The following is an 18716-nucleotide window of genomic DNA, read 5'->3' on the forward strand; positions in this document are numbered from 1 at the left end:
GCTCCCACAGCCTTCTGTACACACTGTCCATCCCGGCACTGTCACACTGCCTCACGCAGTTATGGGAGTGCTGACAGACTGCCCTACGCGCTGGGTTTTTCGTCTTGCTGTCCCAGTGCTTCACACAGCGGGGTCTGGTGTATGGCCGGTTCTCACTAGAAGCCTGAATGAACAATTCCACATGCCTCCAAACCCAGCCATGATCAAACAACCACCAGCGATGCCAGCTGCGGAGGCAGAATTTCTAATCAGGACCCGTCTCATGGCTTCTGTGCTTCCTTTCTCTCTTCCCACCTACCTTACAGGAAAATGACCATAAGCCACTGGGCAAATGCCTACTTACAGACTCAGGTAATGGGACAGGTACAAGTTCTGTAACTTTTTTTTTTTTTTAAGATATATTTAGTTTGGAGACAGAGCAAGCATGCATGAGCTGGGGTGGGGGGCAGGGGCACAAAGAGAGAGAAAGAGAGAATCCCAAGCAGACTCTCTGCCAAGCAAGGAGCCTGATGCAGGGCTCAAGCCCACAACCCTGAGATCATGACCTGAGCCAAAATCAAGAGTCGGATGCTTAACTGACTGAGCCCCCACCCCCGTGCCCCTACTTTAAAGCACGTAGCACATATGCTGTGATATTGCGTGACTGGACACTGCTCAGGTAGTGCTGGTATTCCAACCAAGAACACACACCCAGGCCTGGCCTGCACAGCCCCCATGCGAGGGGCGGGGCCAGGGCCAGCAGGCACGCACGGGCACAGGACATGGCCTTGGTGGCTGGGAGATTAGTTAATGCAGGAGGGTGGAAAAAATAAGTGACAACGTTGAGGCTCTTAGGAGCTAGATTTTTCACCATCAGAGAAAGGAGATAAAAATACGGGCAATGGGGAGGGGGGTGGGGGGATGGGCTATCCCGGTGATGGGTATTAAGGAGGACACATATTGCATGAAGCACTGGGTGTTATACGCAAACAATGACTCATGGAACACTACATCAAGAACTAATGATGTACTGTATGGTGACTAACATAAATTTAAAAAAATAAAAAAAATAATAAAATTTAAAAAAAAATACGGGAGATGGGAAGGCTGGCGTTAAGCCTGTGGAGTTGAATTGGAATTAGAGGTATCAGTGTGAACTCACTGTTTTTCAATCTACATAGACATGGGGTGGAGGTAGAAATACATACAGGTGCGCGCGCGTGTGTGCGTGTGTGTGTGTGCACACGCGTGTGTGTCCTGGCTCTATCTACTGCAAGAGCTGAGGAATGCTGACACCCAGTGGTGGTGAGAACACCCAGCACCTAGACCTCGGGTTCTAAATGCCCCTATCTGGTTAAAGAGTCCAGGGCTCATTAGAGAAACGGATGGTTACAAGGCTGGGGAAGAAAAGGCCCAAGATGAGCCTGGAGCATCTTGCACCAGGAAGAACTAAGGAAGTGCTCCAAGAACGATGGGCCATGTGAAAAGGACATAGGATCTGGCTAAAAGGACCTCCCTGCAGTAAAATGTTTGAAAATATGAACATCTAAAAACATAATACTAGCAAAAGTATAACTCCTTGAATAAAATGGGACTCCATGAGGCCATACTGCTGATGCATAGTTATATACTATGAGTAAATAGGAGAAAAGTCAAAGCTTGACCTTCTGCTGAATGCCACCTAACAAATACAAGAGCAATGAAAAAGTGAGAAAATCACTGTCGGCTATCACTGTGATAACCGATTCAGGCAAAAATTATTAACAGTTGCTAGACTGGGTAAAATTTGATGAGGAACAGGTTACTTACAGGGTCTCCAAGTAGCTCCCCACAAAATACTTATTATTTTTAACTACAAAATACTTACCAATTTTATGGTAGAGAAGCCTGGCAAACACCTCATTCAAGTGATAAAATCGTTTCATATACATACAATATCTATGTACACACACACACACACAGAAAATAAGGCAAATGGTAAAATTTTAACAGTTGAGGAATATGGGAAAAGGGTATATAGCAGTCGTCTACTATTTTTACAACTTTTCTCTATGTTCAAAAAGATTTCCAAATCAAAAGTTTTAAAAAGAATGCACGATCGGGGTGTCGGGGTGGTGCAGTCGGTTGAGCATCTGACTCCTGGTTTCGGCTCAGGTCATCATCTCAGGGTCAATGAGATCGAGCCCTGCGTTGCGCTCTCTGCTCAGTGCTAAGTCTGCTTAAGATGGTTTCTCTCCCTTTGCATCTACCCCTCTCCCTCAAACCCTCTCGCCATGCGTGCACTCTCTCTCTCTCATTCTCTCTCAAATAAATACATCAATCTGTAAGAAAAAAAAGAATGCACAAAAAAAGAATGCACAATCAGTTGGTATCTAATCAGGAAGCCTGCACTATAAGCACTTCTCATCAATTCTTGACTTGTACGTGACACTTTGCTAATTAGATGATTTAATGTCACAAATGGCAGGATTGTGCCTGCCGGCTACCTGGTGAATAGAAATGGGTGCCTGCTGATGCCAATTAATCATTCAAGATGTGAGTTGGCTAAAAGCTTTTTAAGACACTCCTTTCCCTTGCATGGACAGGGCTTAAGAATCCTATAGGGTCTGCAGCCTGTGCCCTAGAATAAATTCCTTTTTTTTTTTTAAGATTTTATATATTTGACAGAGACAAAATGAGAGAAGGAACACAAGCAGGGGGGAGTGGGAGAGGGAGAAGCAGACTTCCCTCTGAGCAGGGAGCCCGATGTGAGGCTCGATCCCAGGACCCTGGGATCATGACCTGAGCCAAAGGCAGACGCTTAACAACTAAGCCACCCAGGCACCCCTAGAATAAATTCCTAATCCTTCCTGTGTCCAGCTATAAACCTGTGGGATAGCGGTTCTCCCCCAGGGGCTATTTTGTCCCTGAAGAGACACTTCACAATGTCCGGAAACATCTTTAGTTGTCACAAGTTGGGTAGGAGTGTGCTGACGTCCGGCGGTACAGACCAGGGACGCTGCTAAACATCCAGCAGGGCAGAGGCCCCTCAACGAGACTCATCCATGCAAGTGTGCAGCAGGCCGAACTGGGGAGACCCTGGACAGTGGGTTCTCTTGCCCTGAAGTAAGAGTAACAGAACATCATCTCTGAAATCTTGGCATTTCCTCAAATGCTTCTTTCACGCAAGGTGTTGGCCAGAGCACCTAAGAGGACCAAGAACTGGGGTTTCCTCCAGTCCACAGAACAGGATACATGAGCAGTTTTTGTGTTTGTACATGTACTTAATCATGTCTGGACATGGCAGAATTTAGCCTGAGACCTCGCTGTAACCTAGTACTGCGGTCATCAGGGAGTAGCTAACCATCCCTTCCCTTAAAAACATTTTCAGCAGCTCTGATTGTCTAGAAAACAGCTGAGGGCTAAGCAGACCCAGGGTCAGGTCAGCTCACAGCACTGACCCTGCCCAGGTCCCACAGGGAGCACACTGAGCCCCCACTCCTGCCTCAAAATCAATGGAGGCAGAAGATGTAAAGCAGGGACTCCCCACTAACTGCCTGGGCAAGTCACTCTTTGCTTTCTATCTTTCATTTTTCTGGGGAAAAGCAAAACCCTTCTGTTTTCTTTATCAGTGAGCTTCATTTGGCACAAATAAGCTAACACTAGGATGTGGTCAGGACATCAAAACAAGCCCAGGCCCCTGTGACTGCCGTTCTTAGCCAACTGCCTGCTCGGAAGAGACGGGGTGAGAAACAGACACGTTCTAGCAGAGAAGCTTCCTGTCGGCATGTTTCTGCCTAGTGTTTGTGTCCAGGTTCACCTGCTCCGTTTTGCCTGCCAACACCTGTCTCAGCACAGCTCTTAGAAGCCAAGCTGGTCTGCCTGAATTCGGGGATGTGAAGAAGCTGGGCTGTCCAGGGAAAGGACCTCCATGACTCCAAGCATGGCACCTGTACTTTCCTCCCACAGGTCTGTGAAAACCCCCTGCTCTTACCTGCACCTCCCAGCACCGAGCGCACAGCCTGGCACATAGTAGGTACGCAACAAATGTTGCTGAAAGGCCCTGGACTTCTCACCTGATACGCAGCGGAAGCCGCACTCCAGATGAAGCCCTCGGGAAAATGTCCATAGAGAAACTCGTCTTCCCTGGGCAGTGGCATGCCGTTGTTGGTGATGACCTCTGTGTAGTACCTGGCGGAGGCTCTTGCTGTGCGAGGCCTGTTTGTGTTATTGAAATCGACGTGGTACAGTCCAAACTTGACTGTGTAGCCATTCAGCCACTCAAAATTGTCCATCAGAGACCATGCAGAATACCCTCGAAGGTCTACACCATCAAGTCTGTAGGCTGGGAACATCCCAAAGGGAGCAGAGAAGAGCTTTACAACAGGAGGGTGAGGTCCCCAAGAAGCCCAGCCAAGACTGGCACCTCATTCAAGACAGTAGTCCTAAACCAATACCTTCTGCACACAAGTAATGTATGCCCAGAGAGACACATCGCCTTGTCTTTTTTGCCAGCCCTGATGCCCTCACAGCAATAATTAATGACTGACCCCGGCAAAATCAAATTCTTTTGTTGGGGTAGAGGCACATGCCTCAAATCAAGGGTCTCAGCCCACTTTAGAAGTTAAACATACAAACGAGAATTAGAGAAGAGTTTCTTGTTCTGGGGTGCATGGAATTCACCAGAATATAAGCTCCATGTTATCTTTTCGTTCACTGCACATAGAATAGCACTTGTCACATAGTAGTTGCTCAGTAAGGAATGGACGGACCCATGAAAATACTCTGTATGTGTGGCTGAGATACCACCTTACGCCAGTTAGAATGGCAAAAATAGACAAGGCAAGAAACAACAATTGCTGGAGAGGATGTGGAGAAAGGGGATCCCTCCTACATTGTTGGTGGGAATGCAAGTTGGTACAGCCACTCTGGAAAACCGTGTGGAGGTCCCTTAAAAAGTTAAAAATTGAGCTACCCTATGATCCAGCCATTGCACTACTGGGTATTTACCCCAAAGATACAGACGTAGTGAAGAGAAGGGCCATATGCACCCCAATGTTCATAGCAGCATTATCCACAATAGCTAAATCGTGGAAGGAGCCGAGATGCCCTGCAACAGATGACTGGATTAAGAAGTTGTGGTCCATATATACAATGGAATATTACTCAGCAATCAGAAAGAATGAGTTCTCAACATTTGCTACAACATGGACGGCACTGGAGGAGATAATGCTTAGTGAAATAAGTCAAGCAGAGAAAGACAACTATCATATGATTTCTCTCATCTATGGAACATAAGAACTAGAATGATAGGTAGGGGAAGAAAGGGATAAAGAAAGGGGGGGTAATCAGAAGGGGGAATGAAACATGAGAGACTATGGACTATGAGAAACAAACTGAGGGCTACAGAGGGGAGGGGGGTGGGGGAATGGGATAGACCGGTGATGGGTAGTAAGGAGGGCACATATTGCATGGTGCACTGGGTGTTATACACAACTAATGAATCATCGAGCCTTACATCGAAAACCGGGGATGTACTGTATGGTGACTAACATAATATAATAAAAAATCATTATTAATAAAAAAAAAAAAAAAAAAAAAAGAAAATACTCTGTATGTGTGGGTAGATGACCATAGCTTTTTTTCAGATTTCTAAAGGGATGTGTAACCCCAGATAGGAAAAGAATTGTGGAGTTAGGACCTAAGAGAGACCTGTTGATGGTTTGTAATTCACTCTGCCAAACCATTTCAGGGACATGACATATGGATGCTGGAAGATTCTGTAAGGGGGACATGAATGCTCACATACCTTTCAAGGCTTCATTGATGTAGGTTTTATGGTAAAATATCCTATCGGTATCTTCCACTTGCGGATTTGTCAGCCCCACTCCATTTTCAGTGATGTAAATGGGGATGTCACCGTACTCTTCCTTGATCCAGCTGAGCAGTCTTCGTGTCCCCCAGGGCACAGCTCTGTTCAGTGCTGTGGAAGGCCACGAAGGGTCCTCCTCCTCGGTCGTCTCCCAGTCATCTTCATAGGAGGGCGGGTTTAACCTGGGTGTTCTGTGCTGCACTATTCTGGAGTAGTAGGTGTTGAGGCAGAACACGTCAGCTGTAGCCCGGATGTACCTCTTCTCTTCCTCGGTGAAGCTTGGCAGGCGGGAGGTGGCTAAGTGTTGCAGTTCACTCCTATTCCCCACTTTCCACTTCATGGCATCGGGATAGTCTCCATTTCGGAAAATGGGGTGGGCAAACCAGCCCAGTGAGAACTGCAGCATACGGTCAGCTGCCTCCACGTCCCTCGGGATCTCTGGTGACTTGGGCTCTGCCCAGTGTGCACTGAGGCTCAAAGAGATGACCCCCTTCTGTTCCTGCCTGTATTTCTCATCATAAGTGTGATAGACTCTGGCATGAGCTTTGAGAATTGCATGGCCAATCCTGTAAGGTCCCCAGCCCGGGTCCTTCACCAGTGGAGGAAACTCCCCTGAGCCATAACCTAACCATGCCTGGTATGTGGGCTCATTAAAGGTCATCCAGAACTTAACTCTGTCCCCAAAGGTCTGGAAACAAAAGTCTGCATAGCTGTTAAACAACTCAATCAAGGAAGGATTTTCCCAGCCTCCAATATCCTGGAGGGCCTGGGGCAGGTCCCAGTGGAACAGTGTCACCATGGGTGAGATGTTGCTTGCCACCAAGCCATTGATCAGCCTGTTGTAATAATCAACACCGTGTCTATTGATAGAACTGTTTCTCCCCGTTGGGAAAATCCGAGACCAGGAGAAAGAGAAGCGATAGGCCTTCACCTTCAAAGCTCGAAGCATATTCAGATCGGCATCCAATTGGTTATAGCTGTCACAGGCAATGTCTCCAGTGGCACCGTCTTTCACATTGCTCCCTGGTGTGTGGGTGAAGTTATCCCAGATGCTGGGGCCTTTGCCATCAGCATCCCAAGCTCCTTCAATCTGATAGGCTGATGAAGACACGCCCCACAGAAAGTCATCCCGGAAAGTGCCATGGTAGAACAAATCTCTTTCAAACTTGGGTTGGTTGGAGAACTTTTCCCAAACGACTTTAGCTTTGGAGGGCACGTCAGATGGAAAAGTGAAGGCTCTCATTTTAGGGGGAAAGTCTGCCGTACTGGGTGGTGGCAGTCTCTTCACCACCTTGGGAAGGAAACCATTCTTTTCAATGATGCTGGTGAAAAAGTAGGCAGACTTCCTGGGAGTCCTTGGCTTGCTGCTGTCATTGAAGCTGACGTGATGCAGCCCAAACCTCTGGCTGTAACCAGAGGGGCCTTCGAAGCCATCCATGAGGGCACGAGCAATGTAAGATCGAACGTCCACAGAGTCCTCCTTGATAGCTATGGAGAAAAACAAAACTCAGGATTGTTTTTAAGTCACTCTTCCTGATGTTGCTATTTAAAGGTTTTCCTTTTGATGTGCACATTTTGGAGGGGACTTGGATCACCCCCAAAATGCTAACCCTTTTTCCTTAGAGTGAATAAAAGAAAAAATCCATAAGGCCCTACGCATCATCAGGCCGCATCTATGGTCATAAATCTTAGTCCAGAGGAGCACCGCTGCCTTAAAATGAATACGCGAATGTGTCCCGTCTGCTATTATCGGGGCTCCTTGATTTTTTATAGAATGCATAAATACTTAAAATGTACTTTCGTTTTTCCTTATGCTTGGTAATACTGACGTAAAATGATCACACATCGTATCTTAAAAAAGAGAAATAAAGCCTACAGTTAGGTATTCCCTGGAACAGTGGTTTGAATAGTGGTCCCCAAAAAGATATGCTCAATTCTCAATTTCCCATACCAGTGAATGTAACCTTGTTTGGCAAAAGGGTCTTTGTAGATGTAATTAAGTTAGGGATCTTAAGAGGAGATCATCCGCATTAACTGGGTGAGTCAGAAATCCAGACAAGGATCCTTAAAAGAGAAACAGACAAGATCCACATGCAGCTGGAGGCAGACAGCGGCGTGATACAACCGCTAGCCAGGGAAGGCCTGGAGCCACCAGACGCTGGAAGAGGTAAGGAAGGAGTCTACTTTGCAGACTTTGGAGGGAGAGTGGCCCCACTGACATCTCCATTTTGGACTTCTGGCCTCCAGAACTACGAGAAAATTTTTTAAAAAAGAAAAAAAGTCTAGTGAGTCAACCAAAGACCAGCATCAGAGTAAAGCAATGGCTTTGGGCTCAAACTGGGAGCCAGCAAAATATTAAGCCCTATTTTTATCAGATTACACAGCCTCTTAACAGATGCTAACTGTATAAGAGGCAGGTAATTCATATATTTTGTATAGTTCATTTAATCATTCAATAAATAATTTAGTAAGGACCTACATTGTCCCAGGCTGTAATAGGCTCTGGAAACAAAGACGAATAGAAGCCTCATAGGTTTGTGGGTATTGCTGAGACAGAGATAGATAGAAAGCCCTGTGGTTTCACTCACTGGCTGTTTGGACACAGCACGTAATCTCTCTAAGCTTCAGTTTTCACAATTGTTCCGTGAGGATAATATCTGCCCCTACTGCGCCTGGGTGGCTCAATCAGTTAAGCGTCTGCCTTCGGCTCAGGTCATGATCCCAGGGTCCTGGGATGCAGCCCCATGTTAGGCTCCTTGCTGATCAGGGAGTCTGCTTCTCCCTCTCCCTCTGCCCCTCCTCGCTCCCCGGCTTGTGCATGTGCTCTCTCAAATAAAATCTTTTTTTAAAAAAAATCTGCTCCTATTTCCTGCACAAGACTGTTTCAAAGATCACTTGAGATAATATCTTAAAGGGATTCCAGGATTGTGAAGATTACAGAATTGTAACCCTGATGCTAAGAGTACAAGGAAAGTATAAGAGGGTGTTTGGCCTCAGGTACAGGGAACGTGTGTCTCCATTCCTTACTGCAGCGCCTAGGGCAGGTATTACTTATCAACTCTTTCACTGAATCTAGACCAGGCCTTGAAATCTTCTCAACATAGCCCCCTAGGCAGGTGACTAACCACTTATCAATCGATTAGCACTGACATATGAGTTGAAAACTATTTGCCATTCCTTTTTACTTGGAATAAAAAGGCTTATGGGAAAAAGACAGTCTCTTCAACAAATGGCATTGGGAAAGTTGGACAGCTACATGTAGAAGAATGAATCTGGACCAGTTTCCTACACCATACACAAAAATAAACTCAAATGTATTAAAGACCTAAATGTGAGACCTGAAACCATAACCCTAGAGGGGAGAGAGCACAGGCAGTAATTTCTCTGACATAGACCATATTGACATCTTTCTTGATACGTGTCCTGAGGCAAGGAAAACAAAACCAAAAATAAAGTATTGGGACTACACCAAAATAAAAAGCTTCTGCACAGCAAAGGAAACCATCAACAAAACTAACAGACAACCCATGGAACAGGAAAAGATGTTTGAAAATGACATATCCAATAAAGGGTTTGTATTCAAAATATATAAAGAACTGATACAAACCAACACCCAAAAACTAAATAATCCAATCAAAAAATGGGCAGAAGAGACAAGCAGACATTTCTTGGTCCAAAGAAGACATACAGATGGCCAACAGACACATGAAAAGATGTTCAACATAACTCATCATCAGGGAAATGTAATTCAAAGCTACAGTGAAATATCACTTCAGATCTGTCAGAGTGGCTAAAATAAAAAACACACGGAACAGCAAGTGTTGGTGAGGATGTGGAGAAAAAGGAACTCTTATGCACTGTTGGGGGGAATGTAAATTACTACAGCCGCTGTGGAAAACAGTACGGAGGTTCCTCAAAAAATTAAAAATACAATTACCCTATGATCCAGTAATTCTACTACTGGGTATTTATTCAAAGAATATAAAAACACTAATTCAAAAAGACATATGCACCCTGTTCACTGCAGCATTATTTACAACAGCCAAATTATGTAAGCAGCCCAAGTGTCTATCAAAAGATGAGTGGATAAAATAGATGTGGTATTTAAAAATACAATGCAATATTAACCAACCATAAAAAAGAATGAAATCTTACCAATTGCAACAACATCTATGGATGTAGAGGGTATAATGTCAAGTGAAATAAGGCAATCAGATAAATACAAATACCATATGATTTCACTCATATGTGGAATTTAAGAAACAAAACAAATAAAGAATACAAGAGACAAACCAAGACTCTTAACCATAGAGAACTGATGGTTACCAAAGGGGAAGGGGAAGCGATGGTTGAAATAGGTGAAGGAGAGTATGAGTACATTTATCATGATGAGCACTAAGTAACATACAGAAATGTCAGATCACTATATTGTATACGTAAAACCAGTATAACACTGTATGTTAACTATATTGGAATTAAAATTTTAAAAAATTTAAAAGATATATGAAACTGTGTTAGACAAGAATGATTTTGTAGATATGAATTAATTGGATCAAAGTGAATGGTGTGCAATGTAGATGTTATAGCTGGTTAAAGGAGATGGAGATTAATGTGGCCAGAACAATGAGGGAAGGTTTAATGGGTTGGAGTCCCATCTTACAATGCCACTGTCATCCTATATTGTAATTTTCTGTGTTCCTCTGGGAGTGGAGTGTCCTATGGGAAAAGATTTCTGAGCATCCTATGGGAAAAGATTGTATTTGTTCAATATTTAACCCCTACAGTCTTTTTTTTTTTTTTAAGATTTTATTTATTTATTTGACAGAGACAGAGACAGCCAGCGAGACAGGGAACACAAGCAGGGGGAGTGGGAGAGGAAGAAGCAGGCTCCCAGCGGAGGAGCCTGATGTGGGGCTCGATCCCATAACGCCGGGATCACACCCTGAGCCAAAGGCAGACGCTTAACCGCTGTGCCACCCAGGCGCCCCTAACCCCTACAGTCTTGTGCAATGTGTGGCACATAATAGGCACTGAATACACTTTTGTTAAATGAATGCATTAAGAGATCATGAGTCTTGACCAGTGGATAAGACTCAGATGGGCAGAATGTAGAAGGAGACATTATAGGGAATAAAAATATAGGAGCAAAGACTTGAGGCTTCTGGGAGAGACAGGAGGGTAACGTGAAGGATTCATGCTATTACTACTACTACTACTTTTTGACTTCATTTTCTTGGGAGAGTGTTTTTGTCTCATTAAACAAAACTCTGAAGACTTGGAGAAGTACCACCCACCTTCCAGTCACCAGCATATCCACCATTCTTACCCTTGAGCACCTCGTTGATATATTTATTGAAGTAGTCTACTCTCAGGGAATCCTCAAAGAGATCTTCGGTCTCCCCTATGGGCATGCCATTCCCAGCCAGGTAGATCGGAACTTTTCCTTTTGTATATTCCAAATATACAAACTGCAACAGTCTCCTTATACCCCAGGGCACCACATAAATCCAAGGGGATGAGGTCTGGGGCCATGCAGGGTCCACGTGTTGGGAGAAGCCTCCAATGGTATCATAGCTGGGGATGCAGGAATCTTGTTGGGCCTTGCTGATGAGGCGGGAGGTATAATGAGACAGACCCAGAAAATCAGCGGAGCCTTTCAGGAGCTGCTTCTCTGCCTCGGTGAACTCAGGGAGTTGGGCCACAGGACTGGGGCACTGTTGGTTCATCCGCTGGATCTGGGCCTTCAAGGCAGCAGGGTAGTCTCCATCCACAAAGATGGGGTGTGCAAACCAGCCCAGCATGAAATGCAAGAAGCGTTCAGAGGCTCTGAGGTCCTCAGGACTCTCTGGGGACAGAGGTTCTGCCCAGTCTGAGTTCAACACAATGCCCACGCGTCCCTGCTGCCATGGACGATAGTGGCTATTATAGTGGTGCCAAACTCTGGCATGAGCCTTGAGGACCAAGTGAGCCACCTTGTGAGGAAGAAAGAAGGAAATACAGTGCTTAATAACAACCAATAGCAAAGCCAACAACCATAAGCCAACAGCAAGTCTACAACATCAACAAGTTAGCACCAATGTCATTGTTACCGATGTTAATAACAACACTAACACTGAAAATGTCCACATCAGTAACAAGAGTAACGTAAACAACTGTCAGCAAATCATCAACAAGTTAATGCCAATGTCAACAAGTCAACAATATCAATAAGAAGTTAAGAGGGATGCTAACAATGTCAATAAACCAACAACATGGACAATGTTGACATCGACAACGCCATCAGCACCGGTGCCAGCAACATCGACAATGCAGACAACAGAGTCAGTAAGTCAATGACAATGTCAACAAGTCACCACCACCGCTGACAGGTCAATAGCAGCAGTACTAACAGCCATACTTCATAGTAAACATTGTTAGTGAAGTCTCTCACGAATTTCTTACAACAACCTTATATGGCAAGTATAATTATCTTTACCACTGTACGGATGAGGGGAACAAGATCTAGAGAGGTGTAGAACGCAGGAAGTCTGACTCTAGGCCCGTATTGTCCCACGTGATGCTATTTCGCCTTTGTCCTCAATAATCCTTATTGACTAATTCATCAACCATGAATTTGGTGGGATCATTTTAGTTGACATATGAGGGATGGGACAATTCTAACGTACCTGTCCTCCTTTCTACTTAATGAACTCTAGGAAGAAAACCAATGACCAGGAATCTCTTTGTAGACTTAACTCCAGGTCTTACAAAAGTCAACAGCTTCCTTTGGCAGAGCACCATGGGAAAATGGGCAAAAGCAGGGTGCCTGGAGTATAACAAACCTAGATTTAAATCTTGACCTTGTCACTAACTCGCTCAGGGAACTCAAACAATCTTCTCATTCAGTCTCCTTGTCTGCAAGAAGCAGTAATTATGGATCATTTAGCAGGACTAAATAAGATCGTATATACAAAGCACCAAGCAGAAACCCGGAGTGCAGGAGGGGGCCTGCTGCTGCCTAGCTTCCTTTCCTTTTTTTTTTTTTTTTTATCATCTGAAAGTGATGACACTTATTTTTGAAAATTTTCCTATCAAAATATGCCCTGAAAGTGAAATTCCTCACCGCTTCTCATATTCCAAATGTTAGTCCTTAACTGGGTCCTAACCTCCAGTAGCAACCTGTGCTCTTTTCCAAAAGGCAGGAATGCTTGCCTTCTAAACAAGTCCGTGTCAGGTAGGGGGCTCAGTGGAATATCAGATAACCAGCAAAACCAGCTACTGTGGCCGTGTAAGAACACGGAAGTGTTAGTGACATGTCAGGTGAAACATGGGCACTCAGGTAATTGTGATGTGTCAGTGTAGGCTCATCAATTGTAACGAATGTACCACGCTGGCGGGGGCGGGAGTGTGTGTGTGTGTTGATAATGGGAGAAGCTGTGCGGGGCTGGGGGGTGGGGTAGAGGGTGTATGGGAAATCTAGGTAACTTCTGTTCAATGTTGCTGTGAACATTAAACTACTGCAAAAAAAAATACAGTCTACTTTTAAAAACTGCACTAAATTGAGTGTACTCTGAGTATACTGTGAATGCAAGGGAGCCAGGCCTGGAAGGAGACATGGGCAGAATTGGGAGAGATACTTTTTCTTTGAAATTTTCCCTTAACGGTATTATACTGTTTTAACTAATACATAAAAGCAAGACGTGAAGGAGCAAAGTGAGGTGGACTTTCCAGGAGCCACGCTTATAGGGATAAGAAGCCTGAGGAGACACTAAGGAGAAGACATTAGGATGAGATTTACAATGAGGAGACCAATAGAAAGGTTCCAACCTTCCATTTTCAGAAGTGTTCTCCCTCACTGTGCGGTCACTTGCTGAACGAGACCAGAGAGGAAGCCTTGACTTCAGTGCTATGATTTTTGGCATTTCACCAAGTCGCTGATTCCGATATTTCTAGCTCATTCTGACTGTGGACATTTTAGACTGCTAATTTTCTTATATGTATTTGTATCATCTCATCCAAAAAGTTTTAAATCTCAAAGACATGGGCCACGCGTCCTCTTTAACAGCCAGCATGGGGCAGCGCCAAGACTCCCATTTCAGAACAGAACCCCAAGTGTGGCAGGAGAAAGCCAGACTAACAGGTCCATCCTGAAGAAGGCTGCCAGGGAAAGCTGAGATTCTGAAGAAAAAAGGAAATGATGGAAAGGACCTATATTAAGCCATTAAAATTTTTGTCTCCAGTATAAACATCCCCTTCTTGAGGGAATGAATGCTCCGCGGGTGGAGCTGGGATCGGCACCCAGACCAGGCAGGGCATTCCAGTCCCCTAGCCTAGACCCAGTGACTGGTCCAGGGATGGGCACGCGACCCAGGCGGCAGCCACGAGACACAGGAAGGCGTTTTTGGGAATGCTGAAGAGAGGCAAGCTTGCTTTCCCGCTGGTCTTGAAAGAGGAGAGCAGGGCTGCTGCCTTCTGGTTACCAGGCAGCCCAAGCGGAAAGCCAACAGGGGGCAAGAGAGGAAGAGAAATTGAGTACTAGTAGCATCGGTCAGGGTCTGATCGACCTCCACTGTGACCACCTAAAACCCAGACTTTGCAGTTGCCTGAGTGGAGGGATTCCCTCTGCTTTGGTCAGTCTGGGTTTGGACTCCTGGCCACTAGGAGTCCCGGCTGAGGTGGAGAACTTGCAGGGGAGGTAAGCCGACGGGGGCCCAAATTCTGTCTTCTAATGGCTGGCCCTCTACCCATGCCCTCATGAAGTAGCTTCTACTCCCTGAGCCTCAGTTCCCTCCCCCAGCCGCGCTGTTCCAAGCATGTCGACTCTGTTCCAAGGGCCCGCACAGTGTCGGGACAAGGCACGGGGATTAACAACTTCCAGTGCCTTCCCTCCCCCGCTCTGGCCGCCTTTAAAGGACAAAAAGGAAAGGCCTGCTGAAGGGCAGAGAAAAGGGCTTTCTCCCAGAGAAAGGTCTCCCCCAGGGAGGCGGCCCGACAGGGACGACAGGTACCTTGAAAGAGGCCACCCCCGGGTCGGAGATGCCCGGCGCGTGTCGGCCAGTGCCGTAGCCAGCGTAGCTCATCACCCACGGCTCGTGGAAGGTCACCCACAGCTTCACGCGGTCCCCGAAGGTGGCGAAGCAGAAAGCCGCGTAGTCCAGGAAGGCGTCCACCACGCTGTCGTTCTGCCACCCGCCGCGCTCCTGCAGCGCCCGGGGCAGGTCCCAGTGGAAGAGCGTGGCCATGGGCTCGACGCGCGCGGCGCGCAGGCTGTCCAGGAGCCTGCCGTAGTAGGCGACGCCCCGGCGGCTGGGCCCGGGCCCGCGCCCGCTGGGGAAGATGCGGGACCAGGAGATGGAGAACTTGTACACCTGAGCTCGGAGGCCCCGAAGCAGGGCCACGTCGGTGTCCACCTTGTGGTAACTGTCACTGGCCACCTCCGGCGTCGCTGCGCCCTCGGTGGCGCTCGGGCGCCCCTGCGGGTCCCAGACGCTCGCCCCTCTTCCGCCCTCGGCCCAGCCTCCTTCCACGTTAAAGGCTCCGGTGGAGACGCCCCAGAGGAAGCCTTCCGGGAAGACGTCTTGCAGGAAAGCGTCTCTTTCGGCCCCGGACTGGTTGGCAAACATTCCCCAGACTCTTCTGTAGGCCGAGCCCTGCGGCGAGGGGCCGGCTGAGCTCCCCGCGCGCTGCTGCCCCGCGGCCTGCAGGGGCGGGCGGTCCGTCCGGGCGCAGGGCCTGCTGCGGGATCGGGGAGACAAAGGGACACAGGAATGACTCTGCGGGTTACCTCCGCCCTGAGACTGATGCGTAGCCACAACGTGTGTCATCAGTAACGGTTCCAGAAACAAAGTTGCGGGCAGAAAGTGACTGATGGGTGCGAAAATTATTATTATTGCCCGTTCTTAGGCAAGTTATTATTCCTCCTGTAGGAGTCAAACACTGTGCAAGCCTGCTGTTCCTTTAGTAGCTTGTCCTTGAGTGCTGTTTTTGGTTCTGATGCCATGCTTTTTTCTTATTTATAAAAAACATAGCTAATTGGGGCTCCTCGGTGGCTCAGTGGGCTAAGTATTGGCCTCTTGATTCTGGCTCAGGTTATGATCTCAAGGTCCTGATATTGAGCCCTGTGTTGGTCTCCTGATTAAGATTCTCTCCCTCTGCCCCTCCCTCACCTCGCTCGCGCTCTGTAACTAACTAACTAAATACAAACAACATAGCTAATGATAATGATGGCTTTACTTCATTATGGCTTGATTCTGGGCTGGCCACTGTGATAAGAATGTAGGGCTGTCATTTATTTTCACAAATTTATGAGATAAGTACTATAATTATTTATTCTTATCCTGCAGAAAAGGAAACGGAGACTGAAAGTAATAAGTTCTGGGCATCAGGGGACCAGCACCTATTTACCAGCTGGTTCAGTAATTGAGCCACTGGTATAGCTCTACTGATAAGTACCAGCTAAATATTAACCTTCGCTCTTCCACTGGGACCTGCCCCGGGGTGCTGCAGGAGCCTGGTGAGCGGCAGTCCTTCCTTCATGCTGCCTGGGTTATGGACATAATGGCAGGAGCTCAAGCATCCATCCTAGACCGTAAGGTAGAAGCCTTGTTAAGGGTGACAAAACAAGGTAGGAGCCTGAATTCCCGATAATTATACCTATTCTAGATTATCCATCTCCAGCCTTTTTAACGTAAGTGAACTCATATCTTATTTTCTTTTAAATGAGAACTTCTCCTTGATCACACAGTTTGCAAATCGTAGAGCAGTCTGTGCTATCACCATATTTGTGTGTAGACATTAATATATTTTAAATATTTTATATATATGTAAATTCAGATAAATATATATTTGAAATAAAACAATGTAAAAATGCTATCCTTACATGAATGCAGTCTATTTTCTATTTAGTTTTTAGTCCATTTCTCTCCTTTTGTCTTTCCTTATTATTATTTTTTTAATAAAATGGTTCTCACATTTCAAAACAAACCCTAAGTTGGTTTCCCAGTCTCCAAGTCCTGGCCTGCGGGCTGGAAAGCACGGTTCAATGGCACATGGCAGTTATACCAGCAAGGGGCAACCCTGAGGAAGGGTCTGTGTAGGTGGGTATGCTTGGTTCTGCAAGGAAAATATACAGAGTGGGGGGAAGGGAGAGGGCGCACGTTCCCAAGGAGGTGCAGTCCAAGAGCATTTCCTGCCCAAGGGCCATCGTGTGGAGAGATGACGACATTTGTACTAGGTTGGCCCAGAGCACAGAACTGGTAGAAGTGACAGGGACACTGCAGAGGGACCTCCATCCCATGGAGTGAACCTGGGTCTTCCAAACCTAAGCACCTCCTGTTTTATGAAGCATCAACTAACACATTTGCCAAAACAGCAGTGGGGGAATGATCTCTAGTTATGGATTATCCATAATATATACGGGTGTCTGGAGCACAATCAGGGACACAGGCAGCACTCAGCTGCTCTGACCCAACCCTTCTGCCCCTGAACTGTCCTCCCGGCTTGGAGGAAATGAGGTCTTAAAGAAATAAACAAACAGCCCCTGGATAAAATACAATTTGCTCTAAAGGCTTTTTTTTTTTTTTTTAAGTGTAAAAATCACTTCAGTAACCTCTACACCCAACGTGGGGCTAGAACTCACAACCCCGAGATCAAGAGTCGTGTGTTCTTCCGACTGAGCCCACCAGGTGCCCCTCAATTTACTCAGAAGGTTTGAATGCTGGGAGCCCAGGGTTTCCCTAACTCGGGAAGAGATTTAGCAGAGCCTCAATCCCTATGCCCAGGCCTTCCAGGTAGCCCTCCTTCAGCTGCCCCTCCCCTGCCCCCAGCCACCTCAGATCATCCCAGATAATGCTCTTTCTCCCCTATCTGGGGAGCAGCGCTGTGTCTCCTGCCACAGTCTGGTGTTAGAGTCATTTGTGGGCCTCTCTGTCCCTCCTCTGAGGTCTAACATTCTCAAAGAGAAAATGATCTTAGTCCTGTAGGAAACCTGCCGCCCCCGCTTGCTCCTGCCCCCGGTGGGCTCTCCACCAACGTCCACCTGAGTGAGGACCCCTGGCTGTTAGCCTCCTGATTAATGTTAGCCAGTGTTGGACCTTTACTTCAGGCCAAGGTTTAGAGGGAGAACCTTAGAGCCGGTGTCACATGACATCTTGTGGTTTTACAATCACTGAGCTTTCAGGGTAACCCCTTTTTTTTTTTTTAAAGATTTTATTTATTTATGTGACAGAGAGACAGCCAGCGAGAGAGGGAACACAGCAGGGGAGTGGGAGAGGAAGAAGCAGGCTCCCAGCGGAGAAGCCCGATATGGGGCTCGATCCCAGAACGCCAGGATCACGCCCTGAGCCAAAGGCAGACGCTTAATGACTGTGCTACCCAGGCGCCCCTCAGGGTAACCCTTTTTTTATGGCCTCTTGAGATCTATTTTCTGATAAGACATGGCCCAGCACTTCTCCACTGACCCCAAGGGTGGGCAGGGAGCAGTTCTGACCTGTCTCCTCTTTCCACTGTTCACAGTCCCAGGACAAAGACTTACATATAGTGGGGGCTTCGGGTTTGTGGATTTGAACTGCTGGCTCGAAGTGAGTTGAGACGACTAAACAACAGAATGAGATATACAAGTGCTGGGAGAGGAAAAGGACAAAGAGGTGCTAGCAACTGGACCTTGGACAGAGCTGTCCTAGCAAAGTCTAAGGTGAAGAGCAAGGAGAGCTCGAATTCAAAGTCAGGGAAGCTAAATGAGTCCTTCCAGGCTTTGTCCTTTGTCAACACACGGTGCATGAAGCTCATGTGTGTAACACACCCATGGAAGGCTGAAGGTTCTGGGGAACAAATGTGCCGGTTTCCACACCACCTTGTCTTAATCACTTGAGAATCACATTAGATGATGAGTGTGTGAGGGTGTCATTAC

General features: G+C 46.7%; 1 protein-coding gene across 1 annotated transcript in view; it reads right to left on the minus strand.

Annotated features, from left to right (window-relative positions):
* The window catches only part of LCT (lactase), a 51004-nt gene that overhangs the window by 13742 nt on the left and 18546 nt on the right, over positions 1-18716 (minus strand). Inside the window, exons 6-9 of the mRNA XM_026510073.4 lie at positions 14818-15544; positions 11157-11802; positions 5768-7318; positions 4035-4303 (exon numbers count right to left, since the gene is read on the minus strand). Of these exons, the coding sequence (XP_026365858.3) occupies positions 4035-4303; positions 5768-7318; positions 11157-11802; positions 14818-15544 (3193 nt within the window). The remainder of the gene's footprint in view (positions 1-4034; positions 4304-5767; positions 7319-11156; positions 11803-14817; positions 15545-18716) is intronic.

Source organism: Ursus arctos, unplaced genomic scaffold (genome assembly GCF_023065955.2).
Source record: "Ursus arctos isolate Adak ecotype North America unplaced genomic scaffold, UrsArc2.0 scaffold_1, whole genome shotgun sequence".
Taxonomy (NCBI): Eukaryota; Metazoa; Chordata; class Mammalia; order Carnivora; family Ursidae; genus Ursus; species Ursus arctos.